Source organism: Oncorhynchus tshawytscha, linkage group LG05 (assembly GCF_018296145.1).
Source record: "Oncorhynchus tshawytscha isolate Ot180627B linkage group LG05, Otsh_v2.0, whole genome shotgun sequence".
In the NCBI taxonomy this organism is placed as follows: Eukaryota; Metazoa; Chordata; class Actinopteri; order Salmoniformes; family Salmonidae; genus Oncorhynchus; species Oncorhynchus tshawytscha.
The window spans coordinates 89,570,355-89,593,258 of NC_056433.1; the positions used below are offsets into that span (position 1 = coordinate 89,570,355).

The window sequence follows — 22,904 nt, forward strand, 5'->3', positions numbered from 1 at the left end:
TCACAAGTTTGTATTTCCCTTTACTACAAGCCAAACAATGTTGCTATTGCAAATCATATGGATGTTGAGAAGTGTAGCCAACTAACGTGGGGCCCTGCACACTGTGAGAATAAGGTGTGTGTGTGTGTGTATAAGGTTGGACGATGTCAACCTTGATCCTATCGTGATTATGGACTCATAAAACATTGTGATATTTATTTATTTTACCAGCTAAGTTGACTGAGAACACGTTTTTAATTACACTAACGACCTGGGGAATAGTTACAGGGGAGAGGAGGAGGGATGAATGAGCCAATTCTATGTTGGGGATGATTAGGTGATCGAGGGCCAGATTGGGAATTTAGCCGTCACACCAGGGTTAACACCCCTACTCTTACGATAAGTGTCATGGGATCTTTAATGACCTCAGAGTCAGGACACCCGTTTAACATCCTATCAGAAAGATGGCCCCCTACACAGGGCAGTGTCCCCAATCACTGCCCTGGGGCATTGGGATATTTTTTAGACCAGAGGAAAGAGTGCCTCCTACTGGCCCTCCAACACCACTTCCAGCAGAATCTGGTCTCCCATCCAGGGACCGACCAGGACCAACTCTGCTTAGCTTCAGAGCCAAGCCAGCAGTGGTATGCAGGATGGTATGCTGCTGACCAGGATCAACCCTGCTTAGCTTCAGAGCCAAGCCAGCAGTGGTATGCTGCTGGCTATATACACTGGATAAACAGTGGTTCCTCCTTTAAAAGTTCATACTGCAGCACAGCTTACAGGATACTGCTGTGTGGTACAGCCTAATACAGTGGTTTCAAACTTCATCCATTTAATAATGATGGAGGTCACTGTGTTCTTGGGGACCTTCAATGCTGCAGAATGTTTTGGTACCCTTCCCCAGATCTGTGCCTCGACACAATCCTGTCTCTGAGCTCTACAGACAATTCATTCGACCTCATGGCTTGGTTTTTGCTCTGACATGCACTGTCAGCTGTGGGACCTTATATACAGGTGTGTGCCTTTCCAAATCATGTCCAATCAATTGAATTTACCACAGATGGACTCCAATCAAGTTGTAGAAACATCTCAAGGATGATCAATGGAAACAGGATGCACCTGAGCTCAGTTTCAAGTCTCATAGCAGGGTCTGATTACAGTACTTATAAGTAGTATATTTGCTAACATTTCTAAAAACCTGTTTTCGCTTCATCATCATGGGGTATTGAGTGTAGATTGATGAGGAAGAACATTTATTTAATCCATATTAGAATAAGACTGTTACGTAACAATGTGGAAAAGGGGTCTGAATACTTTCTGAAGGCACTGTACAACTGACATTAACGCCTGAGGTACTGACCCTTTGCACCCTCTACAACCACTGTGATCATTATTTAACTCTGTTGGTCATCTATGAACGTTTGAGCATTTTGAAGAACGATCTGGCCTTAATGGCTATGTACTGTTATAATCTCCACCAGCACAGCCAGAAGAGGACTGGCCACCCCTCAGAGCCTGGTTCCTCTCCCCCCAGCACAGCCAGAAGAGGACTGGCCACCCCTCAGAGCCTGGTTCCTCTCCCCCAGCACAGCCAGAAGAGGACTGGCCACCCCTCAGAGCCTGGTTCCTCTCCCCCAGCACAGCCAGAAGAGGACTGGCCACCCCTCAGAGCCTGGTCCCTCTCCCCCAGCACAGCCAGAAGAGGACTGGCCACCCCTCAGAGCCTGGTTCCTCTCCCCCAGCACAGCCAGAAGAGGACTGGCCACCCCTCAGAGCCTGGTTCCTCTCCCCCAGCACAGCCAGAAGAGGACTGGCCACCCCCTCAGAGCCTGGTTCCTCTCCCCCAGCACAGCCAGAAGAGGACTGGCCACCCCCTCAGAGCCTGGTTCCTATCCCCCAGCACAGCCAGAAGATGACTGGCCACCCCCTCAGAGCCTGGTTCCTCTCCCCCAGCACAGCCAGAAGAGGACTGGCCACCCCCTCAGAGCCTGGTTCCTCTCCCCCAGCACAGCCAGAAGAGGACTGGCCACCCCTCAGAGCCTGGTTCCTCTCCCCCAGCACAGCCAGAAGAGGACTGGCCACCCCCTCAGAGCCTGGTTCCTCTCCCCCCAGCACAGCCAGAAGAGGACTGGCCACCCCCTCAGAGCCTGGTTCCTCTCCCCCCAGCACAGCCAGAAGAGGACTGGCCTCCCCTCAGAGCCTGGTTCCTCTCCCACCTCCCAACAGTGTACATAGCATATTGCGTATAGTGTACATAGTGTGTATAGTAGAGTGTGTATAGTGTGTATAGTGGATATAGTAGTGTACATAGCAGTGTATATAGTACAGTGTGTATAGTATAGTGTACATAGTATAGTGAGTATAGTGTATATAGTAAAGTGTGTATATAGTATAGTGTGTATATTGTATAGTGTATATGGTATAGTGTGCATAGTGCACATAGTGTGTAGTGTATGTAGTACAGTGTATATCGTATAGTGTGTATATTGTATATAGTATAGTGTATATAGTGTGTATATAGTGTGTATATAGTATATATAGTGCATATAGTATAGTGTGTATTGTGTATATAGTATAGTGTGCATAGCATATAGTAGTGTATATATAGTGTATATAGTATAGTGTGTATATTGTATATAGTACAGTGTGTGTAGTATAGTGTGTATAGTGCATATAGTATAGTGTGTATGTATTGTAGTGTGTATAGTGTGTATAGTGTACATAGCGCAAATTGTGTGTAGTGCACATAGTGTATGCAGTGTTGTGTATATAGTATGGTGTGTATATTGTATATAATAGTGTATATATAGTATATATAGTATAGTGTATATATAGTACAGTGTGTACAGTGTATATAGTATAGTGTGGATATAGTGTATATATAGTATAGTGCATATAGTGCATATAGTATAGTGTGTATTCTGTATATAGTATAGTGTATATAGTGTGTATAGTAGTGTGTATATTGTATATAGTGTAGTGTATATATTGTATATAGTACAGTGTGTAGTATAGTGTGTATAGTGTATAGTGTATATGGTATAGTGTGTATAGAAGTGTGTATAGTGTACATAATGTGTATAGTGTATAAAGTATAGTGTATATAGCGTATATTGTGTGTAGTGTACATAGTGTATGTAGTATAGTGTATATAGTACAGTGTACATAGTGTATGTAGTATAGTGTATATAGTATAATGTGTATATTGTATATAGTATAGTGTGTATAGTGTATTTATAGTATAGTGTGTATAGTGTATATAGTAGTGTATATAGTGTGTATATAGTATAGTGTGTATAGTGTGTATATAGTATAGTGTGTATATAGTATAGAGTGTATAGTGTATATAGTATAGTGTGTATATAGTATAGTGTATATAGTAGTGCGTATAGTATGCATGTAGTATAGTGTATATTGTATATAGTATAGTGTATATAGTGTGTATATAGTATAGTGTATATAGTATATATAGTGCATATAGTATAGTGTGTATAGTGCATATAGTATAGTGTGTATAGTGCATATAGTATAGTGTGCATAGCATAGTGTATAGTAGTGTGTATATTGTATATATAGTGTATATAGTATAGTGTGTATATTGTATATAGTACAGTGTGTGTAGTATAGTGTGTATGTATTGTAGTGTGTATAGTGTACATAATATGTATAGTGTATATAGTATAGTGTATATATAAATTGTGTGTAGTGCACATAGTGTATGTAGTATTGTGTATATAGTATAGTGTATATAGTATATATATAGTAGAGTGCGTACAGTGTATATAGTATAGTGTATATAGTATAGTGTGTATATAGTGTATATATAGTATAGTGTGTATATAGTATAGTGTATATAGTGCATATAGTATAGTGTGTAGTGTGTATATAGTATAGTGTATATAGTGTGTATATTGTATATAGTGTATATAGTATGGTGTATATATTGTATATAGTACAGTGTGTGTAGTATAGTGTGTATAGTGTATATAGTATAGTGTGTATAGAATAGTGTGTATAGTGTATAAAGTATAGTGTATATATCGTATATTGTGTGTAGTGTACATAGTGTATAGTGTATATAGTACAGTGTACATAGTGTATGTAGTATAGTGTATATAGTATAGTGTGTATATTGTATATAGTACAGTGTGTGTAGTATAGTGTGTATAGTGCATATAGTATAGTGTGTATGTATTGTAGTGTGTATAGTGTGTATAGTGTACATAGCGCAAATTGTGTGTAGTGCACATAGTGTATGCAGTGTTGTGTATATAGTATGGTGTGTATATTGTATATAATATAGTGTATATATAGTATAGTGTATATAGTATAGTGTATATATAGTACAGTGTGTACAGTGTATATAGTATAGTGTGGATATAGTGTATATATAGTATAGTGCATATAGTGCATATAGTATAGTGTGTATTCTGTATATAGTATAGTGTATATAGTGTGTATAGTAGTGTGTATATTGTATATATTGTATATAGTACAGTGTGTAGTATAGTGTGTATAGTGTATAGTGTATATGGTATAGTGTGTATAGAAGTGTGTATAGTGTACATAATGTGTATAGTGTATAAAGTATAGTGTATATAGCGTATATTGTGTGTAGTGTACATAGTGTATGTAGTATAGTGTATATAGTACAGTGTACATAGTGTATGTAGTATAGTGTATATAGTATAATGTGTATATTGTATATAGTATAGTGTGTATAGTGTATTTATAGTATAGTGTGTATAGTGTATATAGTATAGTGTGTATATTGTATATAGTATAGTGTATATAGTGTGTATATAGTATAGTGTATATAGTATATATAGTGCATATAGTATAGTGTGTATAGTGCATATAGTATAGTGTGTATAGTGCATATAGTATAGTGTGCATAGCATAGTGTATAGTAGTGTGTATATTGTATATATAGTGTATATAGTATAGTGTGTATATTGTATATAGTACAGTGTGTGTAGTATAGTGTGTATGTATTGTAGTGTGTATAGTGTACATAATATGTATAGTGTATATAGTATAGTGTATATAGTGTAAATTGTGTGTAGTGCACATAGTGTATGTAGTATTGTGTATATAGTATAGTGTATATAGTATATATATAGTAGAGTGCATACAGTGTATATAGTATAGTGTATATAGTATAGTGTGTATATAGTGTATATATAGTATAGTGTGTATATAGTATAGTGTATATAGTGCATATAGTATAGTGTGTAGTGTGTATATAGTATAGTGTATATAGTGTGTATATTGTATATAGTGTATATAGTATGGTGTATATATTGTATATAGTACAGTGTGTGTAGTATAGTGTGTATAGTGTATATAGTATAGTGTGTATAGAATAGTGTGTATAGTGTATAAAGTATAGTGTATATATCGTATATTGTGTGTAGTGTACATAGTGTATAGTGTATATAGTACAGTGTACATAGTGTATGTAGTATAGTGTATATAGTATAGTGTGTTTTTTGTATATAGTATTGTATAGTGTATATATATTATAGTGTATATAGTATAGTGTGTATATAGTGTATATATAGTATAGTGTATATAGTATAGTGTATAGTATAGTGTGTATATAGTATAGTGTATATAGTATAGTGTGTATATAGTATAGAGTGTAGTGTGCATATAGTATAGTGTATATAGTATAGTATGTATATAGTATAGTGTGTATGTATTGTAGTGTGTATAGTGTACATAATATGTATAGTGTATATAGTATAGTGTATATAGTGTAAATTGTGTGTAGTGCACATAGTGTATGTAGTATTGTGTATATAGTATAGTGTATATAGTATATATATAGTAGAGTGCGTACAGTGTATATAGTATAGTGTATATAGTATAGTGTGTATATAGTGTATAGTGTGTATATAGTATAGTGTATATAGTGCATATAGTATAGTGTGTAGTGTGTATATAGTATAGTGTATATAGTGTGTATATTGTATATAGTGTATATAGTATGGTGTATATATTGTATATAGTACAGTGTGTGTAGTATAGTGTGTATAGTGTATATAGTATAGTGTGTATAGAATAGTGTGTATAGTGTATAAAGTATAGTGTATATATCGTATATTGTGTGTAGTGTACATAGTGTATAGTGTATATAGTACAGTGTACATAGTGTATGTAGTATAGTGTATATAGTATAGTGTGTTTTTTGTATATAGTATTGTATAGTGTATATATATTATAGTGTATATAGTATAGTGTGTATATAGTGTATGTATAGTATAGTGTGTATAGTGTATATAGTATAGTGTATAGTATAGTATAGTGTGTATATAGTATAGTGTATATAGTATAGTGTGTATATAGTATAGAGTGTATAGTGTGCATATAGTATAGTGTATATAGTATAGTGTATATAGTATAGTGTGTATAGTGTGTATATAGTAGTGTGTATAGTATGTATATAGTATAGTGTGTATATAGTATAGTGTGTATATAGTATAGTGTATATAGTAGTGTGTATATAGTAGTGTATATAGTATAGTGTGTATATAGTAGTGTGTATATAGTATAGTGGATATAGTATATTGTGTATAGTGTATATAGTATAGTGTATGTATAGTATAGTGTGTATAGTGTGTATATAGTATAGTGTGTATAGTATAGTGTGTATATCGTACAGTGTATATAGTACAGTGTATATAGTATAGTGTGTATAGTATAGTGTGTATAGTATAGTGTGTATATAGTATAGTGTATATAGTACAGTGTATATAGTATAGTGTATATAGTAGTGTATATAGTATAGTAGTGTATATAGTGTGTATATAGTATAGTGTATATAGTACAGTGTATATATTATAGTGTATATAATATATATAGTATAGTGTGTATAGTATAGTGTATATATAGTATAGTGTGTATATAGTATAGTGTATATAGTGTGTGTATAGTATAGTGTATATAGTACAGTGTATATAGTATAGTGTATATAGTGTGTATATAGTATAGTGTGTATAGTATAGTGTATATAGTATAGTGTGTATAGTATAGTGTGTATAGTATAGTGTGTGTATAGTATAGTGTAGTGTGTATATAGTATAGTGTATATACGTTCTGCCCATCCTTACCTCCTGTTGCCGTGTCCCAGTTTTCCGTCCTCAGCCTCTCCCCAGGAGTAGACCTCTCCCTCAGAGGACAGGGCTAGACAGTGTTTCCCTCCGCTGTTCACCGCCACCTTCCTGATGAACACATGCTGGATGGACTCCAGCAGAGTGGGGGTGGACACGGACTCTGTTCCTCCAATACCCAGCCGGCCCCCCGCACCGTACCCTGTAGCATACAACTGGAGGAAGACAGACAACAGTCACATACCAGTACCCCACCAGGACCCCACCAGGCCTCTACCAGGACCCCACCAGGACTCTACCAGACCTAGACCAGGCCTAGACCAGGACCCCACCAGGCCTAGACCAGGACCCCACCAGGCCTAGACCAGGACCCCACCAGGCCTAGACCAGGACCCCACCAGGCCTAGACCAGGACCCCACCAGGCTTACACCAGGACCCCACCAGGCCTCTACCAGGACCCCACCAGGCCTCCACCAGGACCCCACCAGGCCTCCACCAGGACTCTACCAGGACCCCACCAGGACTCTACCAGGACCCCACCAGGACTCTACCAGGCCTAGACCAGGAATAGACCAGGACCCCACCAGGCCTAGACCAGGACCCCACCAGGACCACACCAGGACTCTACCAGGACTCTACCAGGACTCTACCAGGACCCCACCAAGACCCCACCAGGACCCCACCAAGACCCCACCAGGCCTCCACCTGGACCCCACCAGGCATCTACCAGGACCCCACCAGGCCTCCACCAGGACCCCACCAGGCCCCCACCAGGCCTCCACCAGGCCCCCACCAGGCCTCCACCAGGACCCCACCAGGCCTCCACCAGGACCCCACCAGGCCTCCACCAGGACCCCACCAGGCCTCCACCAGGACCCCACCAGGCCTCCACCAGGACCCCACCAGGCCTCCACCAGGACCCCACCAGGCCTCCACCAGGACCCCACCAGGCCTCCACCAGGACCCCACCAGGCCTCCACCAGGACCCCACCAGGCCTCCACCAGGACCCCACCAGGCCTCCACCAGGACCCCACCAGGCCTCCACCAGGACCCCACCAGGCCTCCACCAGGACCCCACCAGGCCTCCACCAGGACCCCACCAGGCCTCCACCAGGACCCCACCAGGCATCTACCAGGACCCCACCAGGACCCCACCAGGCATCTACCAGGACCCTACCAGGACCCCACCAGGACCCCACCAGGCCTCTACCAGGACCCCACCAGGCCTCCACCAGGAAGCCCCCACCAGGCCTAGACCAGGACCCCACCAGGACCACACCAGGACCACACCAGGACTCTACCAGGGCTCTACCAGGACCCCACCAGGACCACACCAGGCCTCTACCAGGACCCCACCAGGACCCCACCAGGCCTCTACCAGGACCCCACCAGGCATCTACCAGGACCCCAACTAGGCCTCTACCAGGACCCCAACTAGGCCTAGACCAGAACCCCACCAGGCCTAGACCAGAACCCCACCAGGCCTAGACCAGAACCCCACCAGGCATCTACCAGGTCTTTACCTTTCCATCAGTAGTGACAGCAAACAGGGTTTGCTCCCCTCCTATCAGCTGAAATAACCTTTACTGGTCTCTACTGGTCTTTACCTTTCCATCAGCAGTGACAGCGAACAGGGTTTGCTCCCCTCCTATCAGCTGAACAGGTCTCAGAGTCGCCAGGGCCTCTGTGGGGGTGGGGACCTTGACCTTTGCCCCCTCAATGCCCCCTAGCTGACCCCGGTGGTTGTGACCCCAGCCGTAGATGGTCCCGGAGCCTCCTGCAGACAGCGTCCAGTCGTCAGGTCTCCTGTTCATCCATTGGACAAGCTGCTCGTCCTGCTCTCTCTTAAACAGGTCATGGCTCTCGTGGAGGACGTTCATCACCTCACAGTCAGCCATCAACTCACGGATCTTCTTCGTCACCTACAGACGGGCAGAGCGGTTAGAGATAATGTCCAGATCAGAGGATCGGAGGGGTTAGAGATAATGTCCAGATCAGAGGGGCAGAGTGGTTAGAGATAATGTCCAGATCAGAGGGGCAGAGTGGTTAGAGATAATGTCCAGATCAGAGGGGCAGAGCAGTTAGAGATAATGTCCAGATCAAAGGATCAGACGGGCAGAGCGATTAGAGATAATGTCCCGATCAGAGCGATTAGAGATAATGTCCAGATCAGAGGATCAGAGGGGCAGTTGGATAAAAGGGTGATGATACACTATGTGGACACCAGCTCGTCAACATCTCATTCCAAAATCATGGCATTAATATGGAGTTGGTCCCCCCCTTTGAAGCTATAACAGCCTCCACTCTTCTGGGAAGGCGTTCCACTAGATGTTGGAACATTGCTGCTATAACAGCCTCCACTCTCCTGGGAAGGCTTTCTACTAGATGTTGGAACATTCCTGTGGGGACTTGTTTCCATTCAGCCACAAGAGCATTAGTGAGGTCGGGCACTGATGTTGGGGTGATTAGGCCTGGTTCACAGTCAGTGTTCCAATTCACCCCAAAAGGTGTTTGATGGGGTTGAGGTCAGGACTCTGTGCAGGCTAGTCAAGTTCCTCCACACTGATCTCAACAAGCCATTTCTGTATGGACCTTGTGAACTTTTCATTTTACCTTTATTTTACTAGGCAAGTCAGTTAAGAACAAATTCTTATTTTACAATGACGGTACAGTGGGTTAACTGCCTTGTTCAGGGGCAGAATGACGGATTTGTACCTTGTCAGCTCGGGGATTCGATCTTGCAACCTTTCAGTTACTAGTCCAACGCTCTGACCACTAGGCTGCCTGCCGCCCGAACGGGGGCATTGTCATGCTGAAACAGGAAAGGGCCTTCCCCAAATTGTTGCCACAAAGTTGGAAGCACAGAATGTCATTGTATACTGTAGTGTTAAGATTTCCCTTCACTGGAACTAAGAGGCCCGAACCATGAAAAACAGCCCCAGACCATTATTCCTCCTCCACCAAACTTTACAGTTGGCACTATGCATTGGGGCAGGTATCGTTCTCCTGGAATCCCCCAAACCCAGATTAGTCCATCAGACTGCCAGATGGTGAAGTGATTCATGACTCCAGAGAACACGTTTCCACTGCTCCAGAGTCCAATGGCAGCGAGCTTATCACCACTCCAGCCAACACTTGGTATCGTGCATGGTGATCTTAGGCTTGTGTGCGGCTGCTCTGCCATGGAAACCCATTTCATGAAGCTCTCGACGAAAGGTTCTTGTGCTGACGTTGCTTCCAGAGGCAGTTTGGAACTCGGTCGTGTTGCAACAGAGGACAGACTATTATTAAAGGTTCTACATGGGTTCAGCCCAACAGAGGACAGACTATTATTAAAGGTTCTACATGGGTTCAGCCCAACAGAGGACAGACTATTATTAAAGGTTCTAAATGGGTTCAGCCCAACCGAGGACAGACTATTATTACGCTCTACGCGCTTCAGGACTCGCCGGGCCAGTTCTGTGAGCTTGTGTGGTCTACCACTTTGTGGCTGAGCCGTTGTTGCTCCTAGACATTTCTACTTCACATTAACACCACTTACAGTTGACCGGGGCAGCTCTAGCAGGGCAGAAATTTGATGAACTGACTTGTTGGAAAGGTGGCATCCTATGACGGTGCCACATTGAAAGCCACTGAGCTTTTCAGTAAGGTCGTTCTACTGTTAATGTATGTCTATGGAGACTGCATGGCTGTGTTTTCGATTTAAATACACCTGTCAGCAACAGGTGTGGCTGAACTAGCCGAATCCACTAATTTGAAAGGGTGTCTACATACTTTTGTATATTAACAGTTATGATGGCCTGTCTTGCCCAACCCACCTCATCCAGGAAGGGACGTGGCTGAGGAGTCCTCTTGTCCAGAGCGACAGCCACTCTGGATGCAGTACAGTACCGGCGGAACCACGCCCACTTATGGGTCTCAGCACAGCAGGGTAGGGTGTCCAACTCCAGGTCGCAGGCTAGAGCCACCAGCACCTAAAAACAAAAACAGACTGATTCAAAATGATATTGAAATCGCAAAGACAAACCGAATCTATAAATGAGACACATTCATTTCACCTTCCCCCCAGCTGTCACTGGGAGACCACAGGTACAGGTTCTGTTAGCCTACCTTGAAGAAAGGGCTGTGCAGCAGCTGCTTTCCTCCCCTGACGATGGGGTCCTCATATTCATACTGCCTCTGGAGAGCCTCGGGAAGACCCTTCACCAGGGCGGCCAGCGCACTGCCTGTAAAACTCATGGAGCGAGACTCTCCTTCACTGTCCCCAAGCAGCCTGGTGATGTTGATGGACTGGCCGTACTCTGTAGTCAGCAGCTTACGGAGCCTCTGCAGAGCCCACATACGATGTCCTGCTGCTACAAGACAAATTTTACATAGTACTTTACAACGACAGAGAGGAGACCGGGTCAGAGCTACACAACGACAGAGAGGAGACCGGGTCAGAGCTACACAACGACAGAGAGGAGACCGGGTCAGAGCTACACAACGACAGAGAGGAGACCGGGTCAGAGCTACACAACGACAGAGAGGAGACCGGGTCAGAGCTACACAACGACAGAGAGGAGACCGGGTCAGAGCTACACAACGACAGAGAGGAGACCGGGTCAGAGCTACACAACGACAGAGAGGAGACCGGGTCAGAGCTACACAACGACAGAGAGGAGACCGGGTCAGAGCTACACAACGACAGAGAGGAGACCGGGTCAGAGCTACACAACGACAGAGAGGAGACCGGGTCAGAGCTACACAACGACAGAGAGGAGACCGGGTCAGAGCTACACAACGACAGAGAGGAGACCGGGTCAGAGCTACACAACGACAGAGAGGAGACCGGGTCAGAGCTACACAACGACAGAGAGGAGACCGGGTCAGAGCTACACAACGACAGAGAGGAGACCGGGTCAGAGCTACACAACGACAGAGAGGAGACCGGGTCAGAGCTACACAACGACAGAGAGGAGACCGGGTCAGAGCTACACAACGACAGAGAGGAGACCGGGTCAGAGCTACACAACGACAGAGAGGAGACCGGGTCAGAGCTACACAACGACAGAGAGGAGACCGGGTCAGAGCTACACAACGACAGAGAGGAGACCGGGTCAGAGCTACACAACGACAGAGAGGAGACCGGGTCAGAGCTACACAACGACAGAGAGGAGACCGGGTCAGAGCTACACAACGACAGAGAGGAGACCGGGTCAGAGCTACACAACGACAGAGAGGAGACCGGGTCAGAGCTACACAACGACAGAGAGGAGACCGGGTCAGAGCTACACAACGACAGAGAGGAGACCGGGTCAGAGCTACACAACGACAGAGAGGAGACCGGGTCAGAGCTACACAACGACAGAGAGGAGACCGGGTCAGAGCTACACAACGACAGAGAGGAGACCGGGTCAGAGCTACACAACGACAGAGAGGAGACCGGGTCAGAGCTACACAACGACAGAGAGGAGACCGGGTCAGAGCTACACAACGACAGAGAGGAGACCGGGTCAGAGCTACACACGACAGAGAGGAGACCGGGTCAGACAGAGAGGAGACCGGGTCAGAGCTACACAACGACAGAGAGGAGACCGGGTCAAAACTACACAATGACAGAGAGGAGACCGGGTCAGAACCATACAATGTTAGAAGTGAGAAGCAAAGGATCCAGACATTTCTATGAGACATGTATCAGAGTCTATGAACAATTCTTAATTGCAATTCCTCAACCGTACTGCCACAGCTTCCCCCTAACAACACTGAGAAGCAGCTAGACTGTACTGCCACAGCTAGACTGTACTGCCACAGCTAGACTGTACTGCCACAGCTAGACTGTACTGCCACAGCTAGACTGTACTGCCACAGCTAGACTATACTGCCGCAGCTTCCCCTAACACTGAGAAACAGCTAGACTGTACTGCCGCAGCTAGACTGTACTGCCGCAGCTAGACTGTACTGCCGCAGCTAGACTGTACTGCCGCAGCTAGACTGTACTGCCGCAGCTAGACAGCTAGACTGTACTGCCACAGCTAGACTGTACTGCCACAGCTAGACTGTACTGCCACAGCTAGACTGTACTGCCACAGCTAGACTGTACTGCCACAGCTAGACTGTACTGCCACAGCTAGACTGTACTGCCACAGCTAGACTGTACTGCCACAGCTAGACTATACTGCCGCAGCTAGACTGTACTGCCTCAGCTTCCCCTAACACTGAGAAACAGCTAGACTGTAGACTGTACTGCCGCAGCTAGACTGTACTGCCGCAGCTAGACTGTACTGCCGCAGCTAGACTGTACTGCCGCAGCTAGACTGTACTGCCGCAGCTAGACTGTACTGCCACAGCTAGACTGTACTGCCACAGCTAGACTGTACTGCCACAGCTAGACTGTACTGCCACAGCTAGACTGTACTGCCACAGCTAGACTGTACTGCCACAGCTAGACTATACTGCCGCAGCTAGACTGTACTGCCTCAGCTTCCCCTAACACTGAGAAACAGCTAGACTGTACTGCCACAGCTAGACTGTACTGCCGCAGCTAGACTGTACTGCCGCAGCTAGACTGTACTGCCGCAGCGACTGTACTGCCTAGACTGTACTGCCGCAGCTAGACTGTACTGCCGCAGCTAGACTGTACTGCCACAGCTAGACTGTACTGCCACAGCTAGACTGTACTGCCACAGCTAGACTGTACTGCCACAGCTAGACTGTACTGCCACAGCTAGACTGTACTGCCACAGCTAGACTGTACTGCCACAGCTAGACTGTACTGCCACAGCTACAGATATAGAGATGACGCTGAGGTAGGTCCTAAATGACACTGACGTGGTCCTCGTACCCAGGGCACTGAGCTGAGCGCAGGCAGCCAGGGAGGCAGCCAGGCGGGGTACGATACGCCTGTTGGAGGCCAAGTTGAGCCTGAAGTCCAGGAGGCAGGTCACCAGGTCCATGGAGGGACAGGACAGGATGCAGCGGTCAGACAAGAGGTCTTTGGGCCCTGGGGGACAGACACAGTCTGTTATACAGAATATGAACAAATAACTACAGACTATGTCAGGGTGGTGGGGAGGCAGTGTGGTGATGAGGCAGTGTGGTGATGAGGCAGTGTGGTGATGAGGCAGTGTGGTGGTGAGGCAGTGTGGTGGTGAGGCAGTGTGGTGAGGCAGTGTGGTGAGGCAGTGTGTGGTGGGGAGGCAGTGTGGTGAGGCAGTGTGGTGAGGCAGTGTGTGTGGTGGGGAGGCAGTGTGGTGATGAGGCAGTGTGTGTGGTGGGGAGGCAGTGTGGTGAGGAGGTGTGGTGGGGAGGCAGTGTGGTGAGGCTGTGTGGTGAGGCAGTGTGTGTGGTGGGGAGGCAGTGTGGTGATGAGGCAGTGTGGTGAGGCAGTGTGTGTGGTGGGGAGGCAGTGTGGTGGGGAGGCAGTGTGTGGTGGGGAGGCAGTGTGTGTGGTGTGAGGCAGTGTGTGTGGTGTGGAGGCAGTGTGTGTGGTGTGGAGGCAGTGTGTGTGGTGTGGAGGCAGTGTGTGTGGTGTGGAGGCAGTGTGTGTGGTGTGGAGGCAGTGTGGTGGTGTGGAGGCAGTGTGGTGGTGTGGAGGCAGTGTGGTGGTGTGGAGGCAGTGTGGTGGTGTGGAGGCAGTGTGGTGGTGTGGAGGCAGTGTGGTGGTGTGGAGGCAGTGTGGTGGTGTGGAGGCAGTGTGGTGGTGGGGAGGCAGTGTGGTGGTGTGGAGGCAGTGTGGTGGTGGGGAGGCAGTGTGGTGGTGGGGAGGCAGTGTGGTGGTGGGGAGGCAGTGTGGTGGTGGGGAGGCAGTGTGGTGGTGGGGAGGCAGTGTGGTGGTGGGGAGGCAGTGTGGTGGTGGGGAGGCAGTGTGGTGGTGGGGAGGCAGTGTGGTGGTGGGGAGGCAGTGTGGTGGTGGGAGGCAGTGTGGTGGTGGGGAGGCAGTGTGGTGGTGGGGAGGCAGTGTGGTGGTGGGGAGGCAGTGTGGTGGTGGGGAGGCAGTGTGGTGGTGGGGAGGCAGTGTGGTGGTGGGGAGGCAGTGTGGTGGTGTGGAGGCAGTGTGGTGGTGGGGAGGCAGTGTGGTGGTGGGGAGGCAGTGTGGTGGTGGGGAGGCAGTGTGGTGGTGTGGAGGCAGTGTGGTGGTGTGGAGGCAGTGTGGTGGTGTGGAGGCAGTGTGGTGGTGGGGAGGCAGTGGTGGTGGGGAGGCAGTGTGGTGGTGGGGAGGCAGTGTGGTGGTGTGGAGGCAGTGTGGTGGTGTGGAGGCAGTAGTGGTGGGGAGGCAGTGTGGTGGTGGGGAGGCAGTGTGGTGGTGTGGAGGCAGTGTGGTGGTGTGGAGGCAGTGTGGTGGTGGGGAGGCAGTGTGGTGGTGGGGAGGCAGTGTGATGGGAGGCAGTGTGTGTGGTGGGAGGCAGTGTGGTGGTGGGGAGGCAGTGTGGTGGTGGGGAGGCAGTGTGGTGGTGGGGAGGCAGTGTGGTGGTGGTGAGGCAGTGTGGTGGTGGTGAGGCAGTGTGGTGGTGAGGAGGCAGTGTGATGGGAGGCAGTGTGGTGGTGGTGAGGCAGTGTGGTGGTGGTGAGGCAGTGTGATGGGAGGCAGTGTGGTGGTGGGGAGGCAGTGTGGTGGTGGTGAGGCAGTGTGGTGGTGGTGAGGCAGTGTGGTGGTGAGGAGGCAGTGTGGGAGGCATGGGAGGCAGTGTGTGTGGTGGGAGGCAGTGTGGTGGTGGGGAGGCAGTGTGGTGGTGAGTCATACCAGCAGCAGCCATGATAGGGTGGACAGTGTGTGGGTCATACCAGCAGCAGGCATGATAGGGTGGACAGTGTGTGGGTCATACCAGCAGCAGGCATGATAGGGTGGACAGTGTGTGGGTCATACCAGCAGCAGCCATGATAGGGTGGACAGTGTGTGAGTCATACCAGCAGCAGGCATGATAGGGTGGACAGTGTGTGGGTCATACCAGCAGCAGCCATGATAGGGTGGACAGTGTGTGGGTCATACCAGCAGCAGGCATGATAGGGTGGACAGTGTGTGGGTCATACCAGCAGCAGGCATGATAGGGTGGACAGTGTGTGGGTCATACCAGCAGCAGGCATGATAGGGTGGACAGTGTGTGGGTCATACCAGCAGCAGGCATGATAGGGTAGACAGTGAAGCGCCAACCCCATCCGTTGACAGATCCATCGCTGGTAAACTTCCACTTCAGCTCATCAGCTGGGATCCTCAACTCACTGGACCAGTCCGACCACTCACGACCTGAGGAGGGCAGGGACACACCATGAAGACAACTGGCAGGAAACAAAACCCCTCTAACATTGAATTAAGTGTTGGGGGGTGTGGCTCGGGGAGTGTCTTGTGGTCACCTGATCGGACTGAGATGATCCTATTGGCTCCATCCATGATGGTGAGAGGGTCATGACGTCTTTCTGCAGAACACTGCCGGTCAAACTCCACCCTCAGTCCCTCCGCACCTACAACACAGAGACTCCACCCTCAGTGCCTCTGTCTACCACACAGAGACTCCACCCTCAGTGCCTCTGTCTACCACACAGAGACTCCACCCTCAGTGCCTCTGTCTACCACACAGAGACTCCACCCTCAGTGCCTCTGTCTACCACACAGAGACTCCACCCTCAGTGCCTCTGTCTACCACACAGAGACTCCACCCTCAGTCCCTCTGTCTACCACACAGAGACTCCACCCTCAGACTCCACCCTCAGTCCCTCTGTCTACCACACAGAGACTCCACCCTCAGTCCCTCTGTCTACAACAGAGACTCCACCCTCAGTCCCTCTGTCTACAACAGAGACTCCACCCTCAGTCCCTCTGTCTACAACAGAGACTCCACCCTCAGTCCCTCTGTCTACAACAGAGACTCCACCCTCAGTCCCTCTGTCTACAACAGAGACTCCACCCTCAGTCCCTCTGTCTACAACAGAGACTCTCAGTCCCTCTGTCTACAACAGAGACTCCACCCTCAGTGCCTCTGTCTACAACAGAGACTCCACCCTCAGTGCCTCTGTCTACAACAGAGTCAGTCCCTCTGTCTACAACAGAGACTCCACCCTCAGTCCCTCTGTCTACAACAGAGACTCCACCCTCAGTCCCTCTGTCTACAACAGAGACTCCACCCTCAGTCCCTCTGTCTACAACAGAGACTCCACCCTCAGTCCCTCTGTCTACAACAGAGACTCCACCCTCAGTGCCTCTGTCTACAACAGAGACTCCACCTCAGTGCCTCTGTCTACAACAGAGACTCCACCCTCAGTCCCTCTGTCTACAACAGAGACTCCACCTCAGTCCCTCTGTCTACAACAGAGACTCCACCTCAGTCCCTCTGTCTACAACAGAGACTCCACCCTCAGTCCCTCTGTCTACAACAGAGACTCCACCCTCAGTCCCTCTGTCTACAACAGAGACTCCACCCTCAGTCCCTCTGTCTACAACAGAGACTCCACCCTCAGTCCCTCTGTCTACAACAGAGACTCCACCCTCAGTCCCTCTGTCTACAACAGAGACTCCACCCTCAGTGCCTCTGTCTACAACAGAGACTCCACCCTCAGTGCCTCTGTCTACAACAGAGACTCCACCCTCAGTCCCTCTGTCTACAACAGAGACTCCACCCTCAGTCCCTCTGTCTACAACAGAGACTCCACCCTCAGTCCCTCTGTCTACAACAGAGACTCCACCCTCAGTCCCTCTGTCTACAACAGAGACTCCACCCTCAGTCCCTCTGTCTACAACAGAGACTCCACCCTCAGTCCCTCTGTCTACAACAGAGACTCCACCCTCAGTGCCTCTGTCTACAACAGAGACTCCACCCTCAGTCCCTCTGTCTACAACAGAGACTCCACCCTCAGTCCCTCTGTCTACAACAGAGACTCCACCCTCAGTGCCTCTGTCTACAACAGAGACTCCACCCTCAGTGCCTCTGTCTACAACAGAGACTCCACCCTCAGTGCCTCTGTCTACAACAGAGACTCCACCCTCAGTGCCTCTGTCTACAACAGAGACTCCACCCTCAGTGCCTCTGTCTACAACAGACTCCACCCTCAGTCCCTCTGTCTACAACAGAGACTCCACCCTCAGTGCCTCTGTCTACAACAGAGACTCCACCCTCAGTGCCTCTGTCTACAACAGAGACTCCACCCTCAGTCCCTCTGTCTACAACAGAGACTCCACCCTCAGTCCCTCTGTCTACAACAGAGACTCCACCCTCAGTCCCTCTGTCTACAACAGAGACTCCACCCTCAGTGCCTCTGTCTACAACAGAGACTCCACCCTCAGTGCCTCTGTCTGCCAGTACATTGTATTTAAAATGTTACCAGGTATCTTGACGGTGCCGCTGGTAGAGGTGTCGTCTGTATAGGGATGACTGCTCTCCACCACCACCGGCTGAGAGGACAGACGACCGCTCTGAGAGTCCGTGGCCACGTCTTCTAACTCCGTGACACACAGCTCCAGAAGCATGTCTGCAACCTGCAGCGTAACACAGGGACAGACAGATACATTTTCAATATACAACGGTTCAAATCAACCATGAAATACACTTTTCAAAAGGCACTGGAAATACAAAACATGAAAGAGCACCTGTGGGTAAGCAATGGCTGTGTGTCTGTCTGTATTAGAGCTGTGTGGTACGGACACAGATCTATATACCAATAAATGGACCAATTGTTTTGCGATAATGATAAATCAGCGATAAATTACTTTTTGGGGGAGGTGCTAGAGCTGGGCGATATGGACAAAAAATAATATCGCTATAAATGTAAATACTTTACTCCATGTCACAGTGGGGACAGGAAGTGAGTCAGGAACATCTCTACTCCATGTCACAGTGGGGACAGGAAGTGAGTCAGGAAAATCTCCATGTCACAGTGGGGACAGGAAGTGAGTCAGGAACATCTCCATGTCACAGTGGGGAGATTAGCCGACCCCCAAACAGAGACAGGCAGATACTTTCATAGCAGGAATCAGCATAATATTACTGTCGACCAAATAACAGTTTTAAAACAAGCTACATGAACATTGTGTAGCAAAGCCACAGAAAATGACCAATGTAAGGAAAATGCGTCGGTAAGAAGACAATGTCGGTGTAAGTCATTTTCGGTTTATCGTCCCAGCTCTAGTCCGTATCCGTCCGTCCGTCCGTCCGTGTGTGTGCGCGCGTCCGTGTGTGTGCGTCCGTGTGTCCGTGTGTGTGTGTCCGTGTGTGTGTGTGTGTGTGTGTGTGCGCGTCCTGCCGTTCCTACTATGCATTCGTGTACTCTACCTGTGGGTAGGCAGTCCCCATCCCAGACAGCACAGCAGACAGCACCTCCTTGCCCTTCTCCCCAGAGCGAACAGACACCGCCAGCTTCAGCAGGTCCACCATCACCCTGGTATCATCAGGTACCAGCAGACTGGTGAACTCGTCCAGGTACTGAGGTTCTGGAGCCCCGGTCTTATTCTGACACTCTGAGTCCTGGAAGAGAACCACAAGAATAACATTTACTGATAGCACCACTAGGGTTATAGGTTCCATTACTGATGGAACCAAACACTCACCGTACCGTAAAGACAAGAAGATGAGACCTCGAACAGCATCATCTACCCAGGGTTAGAGAGAGGTGGGCCAGTCACTGGGAGGGGAGAGGGGGGGGTAGAGCTCACCTCCTTAGTTTTGGTCATGGTCTCTGCGATGATGCTAGCTGCTCCGGGGTCGTCCGTGACTGGGATGAAAGGTCGAGAGGAAGCAGCAGTAGACGGGGTCACAGCTGACGAGGGGGTGACAGCATCCTCGGAGGAGGTCACCTGGTGACAGAACAAAGAGCAGATGTATCTAATCAGCCATTCAATCCTCTGAGGTCTTCTTAACGAGCCAATCCTCTGAGGTCTTCTTAACGAGCCAATCCTCTGAGGTCTTCTACATTGGGGATAAATAAAGTCCCCAGGGTTTGAAGTTAAGGGGTAGGGACTCCAAACTAGGGGTCGCGACACATTTCATTCCAAAATCATGGTATTAATTAATATGGAATTGGTTCCCCCTTTACTGCTATAACAGCCTACTCTCTTCTGGGAAGGCTTTCCACTAGATGTTGGAACATTGCTGCTATAACAGCCTCCATTCTTCTGGGAAGGCTTTCCACTAGATGTTGGAACATTGCTGCTGGGACTTACTTCCATTCAGCCACTAGAGCATAAGTGAGGTCGGACGCTGATGTCGGCCAATAAGGCCTGGCTCGCTGTCGGAGTTCCAACTCATCCCAAAGGTGTTCGATGGGGTTGAGGTCAGGGCTCTGTGCAGACCAGTCAAGTTCTTCAACACTGATCTTGACAAACCAGTCATGCTGAAACAGGAACGGGCCTTCCCCAAACTGTTGCCACAAAGTTGGAAGCACATCTAGAATGTCATTGTATTCTGTAGTGTTAAGATTTCCCTTCACTGGAACTAAGAGGCCCGAACCATGAAAAACAGCCCCAGACCATTATTCCTCATCCACCAAACTTTACAGTTGGCACTATGCATTGGGCAGGTAGCGTTCTCCTGGCATCCGCCAAACCCAGATTCATCCGTCGGACTACCAGATGGTGAAGCGTGATTCATCACTCCAGAGAACGCTTTTCCACTTCATGAAGCTCCCGACAAACAGTTCTTGTACCGACGTTGCCTCCAGAGGCAGTTTGGAACTCGGAGTGTTGCAACCGAGGACTAGTACTAAGAAACATCTTGGTCGACCGAGAGTCCAATGTTCTTTTTACATGTATTTTTCATGTAGAGACGCACCCTATGTGTTAAAAAAATCAACTATACTGTATGTACTGAGCACTGAGATTAAAAATGAAGACACGCAAATTACTAAAGAGGGATCCAGAGATCAAGATAGCCTAACCAGAAGAAATAAAGCTGTTCCTGACCCGCCTCCTCCTTCTGCCACTGGCCTTCGCAGGTGCTGTTGTTATTCTCCTGAAGTTACTGGTCAGAGGCTAGCGGCTAGGCCAGGCCAGCAACCTTTTCCATGTAGACGTTATCCTATCATTTATACTGATCTGCGTGCCAGTTATATCACATTTCATACGCACATTTTCATGGAACAGTTTCATTTACTTTTAAATAAAGTCTTCATATATCAAAATCAATGTTGTGTGGTTAATTAAAAATATATCTAAATAAAAATTATACAAATCTAAAATCAACATGTCAACATGTAAAAATAGTCTACATAAAGCCAACAAATAAAAACACTTCAGCCCACAGGTAGAAAATATCCTGATGAACTATTCTATAAATCACATTGGCTATGCATGGTCTGTCTGCAACGAACATGAAACATTGTATCAACTATTAACTTGGTCCAGCCCCAAACTGATGCTAACCAACTGGAAACATTGTATCAACTATTAACTTGGTCCAGCCCCAAACTGGTGCTAACCAACTGGAAACATTGTATCAACTATTAACTTGGTCCAGCCCCAAACTGGTGCTAATCAACTGGAAATATTCTGTCCCCTCAGTGTTTCCTGTACCAGTGAGCTCTGGACAGACACAGCTGTAGACTATTTGCTTAAGGGATAAGAAGTAATCAGCATATTTTATCAAGTTTCCACTGGATCAAGACATTTTTCCCTTTCATGCTGGGTGGTTATCAAAAGATTTTTCTAATAGGCTACGTTGAGGAATTATTGTCATTCTCAATGGGTGTAAAAACAGACTTGGTTTACTTGATGTTTGAGGTGAAGAAAAAGACAGATGCTCCACAGTGACGGTGAGTTAAGACAATCAGACATACTACCAGATCCCCAAAGGGATTTATTACCATTGAACCGTTATTTAACTAGGCAAGTCAGTTAAGAACACTTTCTTATTTTCAATGACGGTCTAGGAACAGTGGGTTAACTGCCTTGTTCAGGGGCAGAATGACAGATTTTTACCTTGTCAGCTCTGGGATTTGTTCCAACAACCTTTCGGTTACTAGTCCAACGCTCTAACCACTAGGCTACTCAGACAGGCGTGAATCAGACAGGTGTTTCGTGTGCCATACATTTTCTTTTATATGATTGCCACTGCTCGATTAGAAAAAAATCTTGGTCGACAAACAGCCTATCAAACAAACAAACAAACGACTACATGGGTACAGCCCAACAGAGGACAGACTATTATTAAAGGTTCTACATGGGTTCAGCCCAACAGAGGACAGACTATTATTAAAGGTTCTACATGGGTTCAGCCCAACAGAGGACAGACTATTATTAAAGGTTCTAAATGGGTTCAGCCCAACAGAAGACAGACTATTATTAAAGGTTCTAAATGGGTTCAGCCCAACAGAGGACAGACTATTATTAAAGGTTCTACATGGGTTCAGCCCAACAGAGGACAGACTATTATTAAAGGTTCTAAATGGGTTCAGCCCAACAGAGGACAGACTATTATTAAAGGTTCTACATGGGTTCAGCCCAACAGAGGACAGACTATTATTAAAGGTTCTAAATGGGTTCAGCCCAACAGAGGACAGACTATTATTAAAGGTTCTAAATGGGTTCAGCCCAACAGAGGACAGACTATTATTAAAGGTTCTAAATGGGTTCAGCCCAACCGAGGACAGAATATTATTACGCTCTACGCGCTTCAGGACTCGCCAGGCCAGTTCTGTGAGCTTGTGTGGTCTACCACTTTGTGGCTGAGCCGTTGTTGCTCCTAGACGTTTCCAGTTCACATTTAACACCACTTACAATTGACTGGGGCAGCTCTAGCAGGACAGAAATTTGACGAACTGACTTGTTGGAAAGGTGGCATCCTATGACGGTGCCACGATGAAAGTCACTGAGCTGAGTAAGGCCATCCTACTGGCAATGTTTGTC

The 22,904-nt window shown here is 47.4% G+C and overlaps 1 protein-coding gene across 1 annotated transcript in view; it reads right to left on the reverse strand.

Moving 5' to 3' along the window:
• The window catches only part of herc2 (HECT and RLD domain containing E3 ubiquitin protein ligase 2), a 170,942-nt gene that overhangs the window by 31,809 nt on the left and 116,229 nt on the right, over positions 1-22,904 (reverse strand). Inside the window, exons 67-77 of the mRNA XM_042322735.1 lie at positions 19,719-19,859; positions 19,339-19,530; positions 18,392-18,545; positions 16,430-16,537; positions 16,191-16,322; positions 13,923-14,081; positions 11,210-11,454; positions 10,918-11,073; positions 8,707-9,021; positions 7,098-7,312; positions 1,043-1,047 (exon numbers count right to left, since the gene is read on the reverse strand). Of these exons, the coding sequence (XP_042178669.1) occupies positions 1,043-1,047; positions 7,098-7,312; positions 8,707-9,021; positions 10,918-11,073; positions 11,210-11,454; positions 13,923-14,081; positions 16,191-16,322; positions 16,430-16,537; positions 18,392-18,545; positions 19,339-19,530; positions 19,719-19,859 (1,822 nt within the window). The remainder of the gene's footprint in view (positions 1-1,042; positions 1,048-7,097; positions 7,313-8,706; positions 9,022-10,917; positions 11,074-11,209; positions 11,455-13,922; positions 14,082-16,190; positions 16,323-16,429; positions 16,538-18,391; positions 18,546-19,338; positions 19,531-19,718; positions 19,860-22,904) is intronic.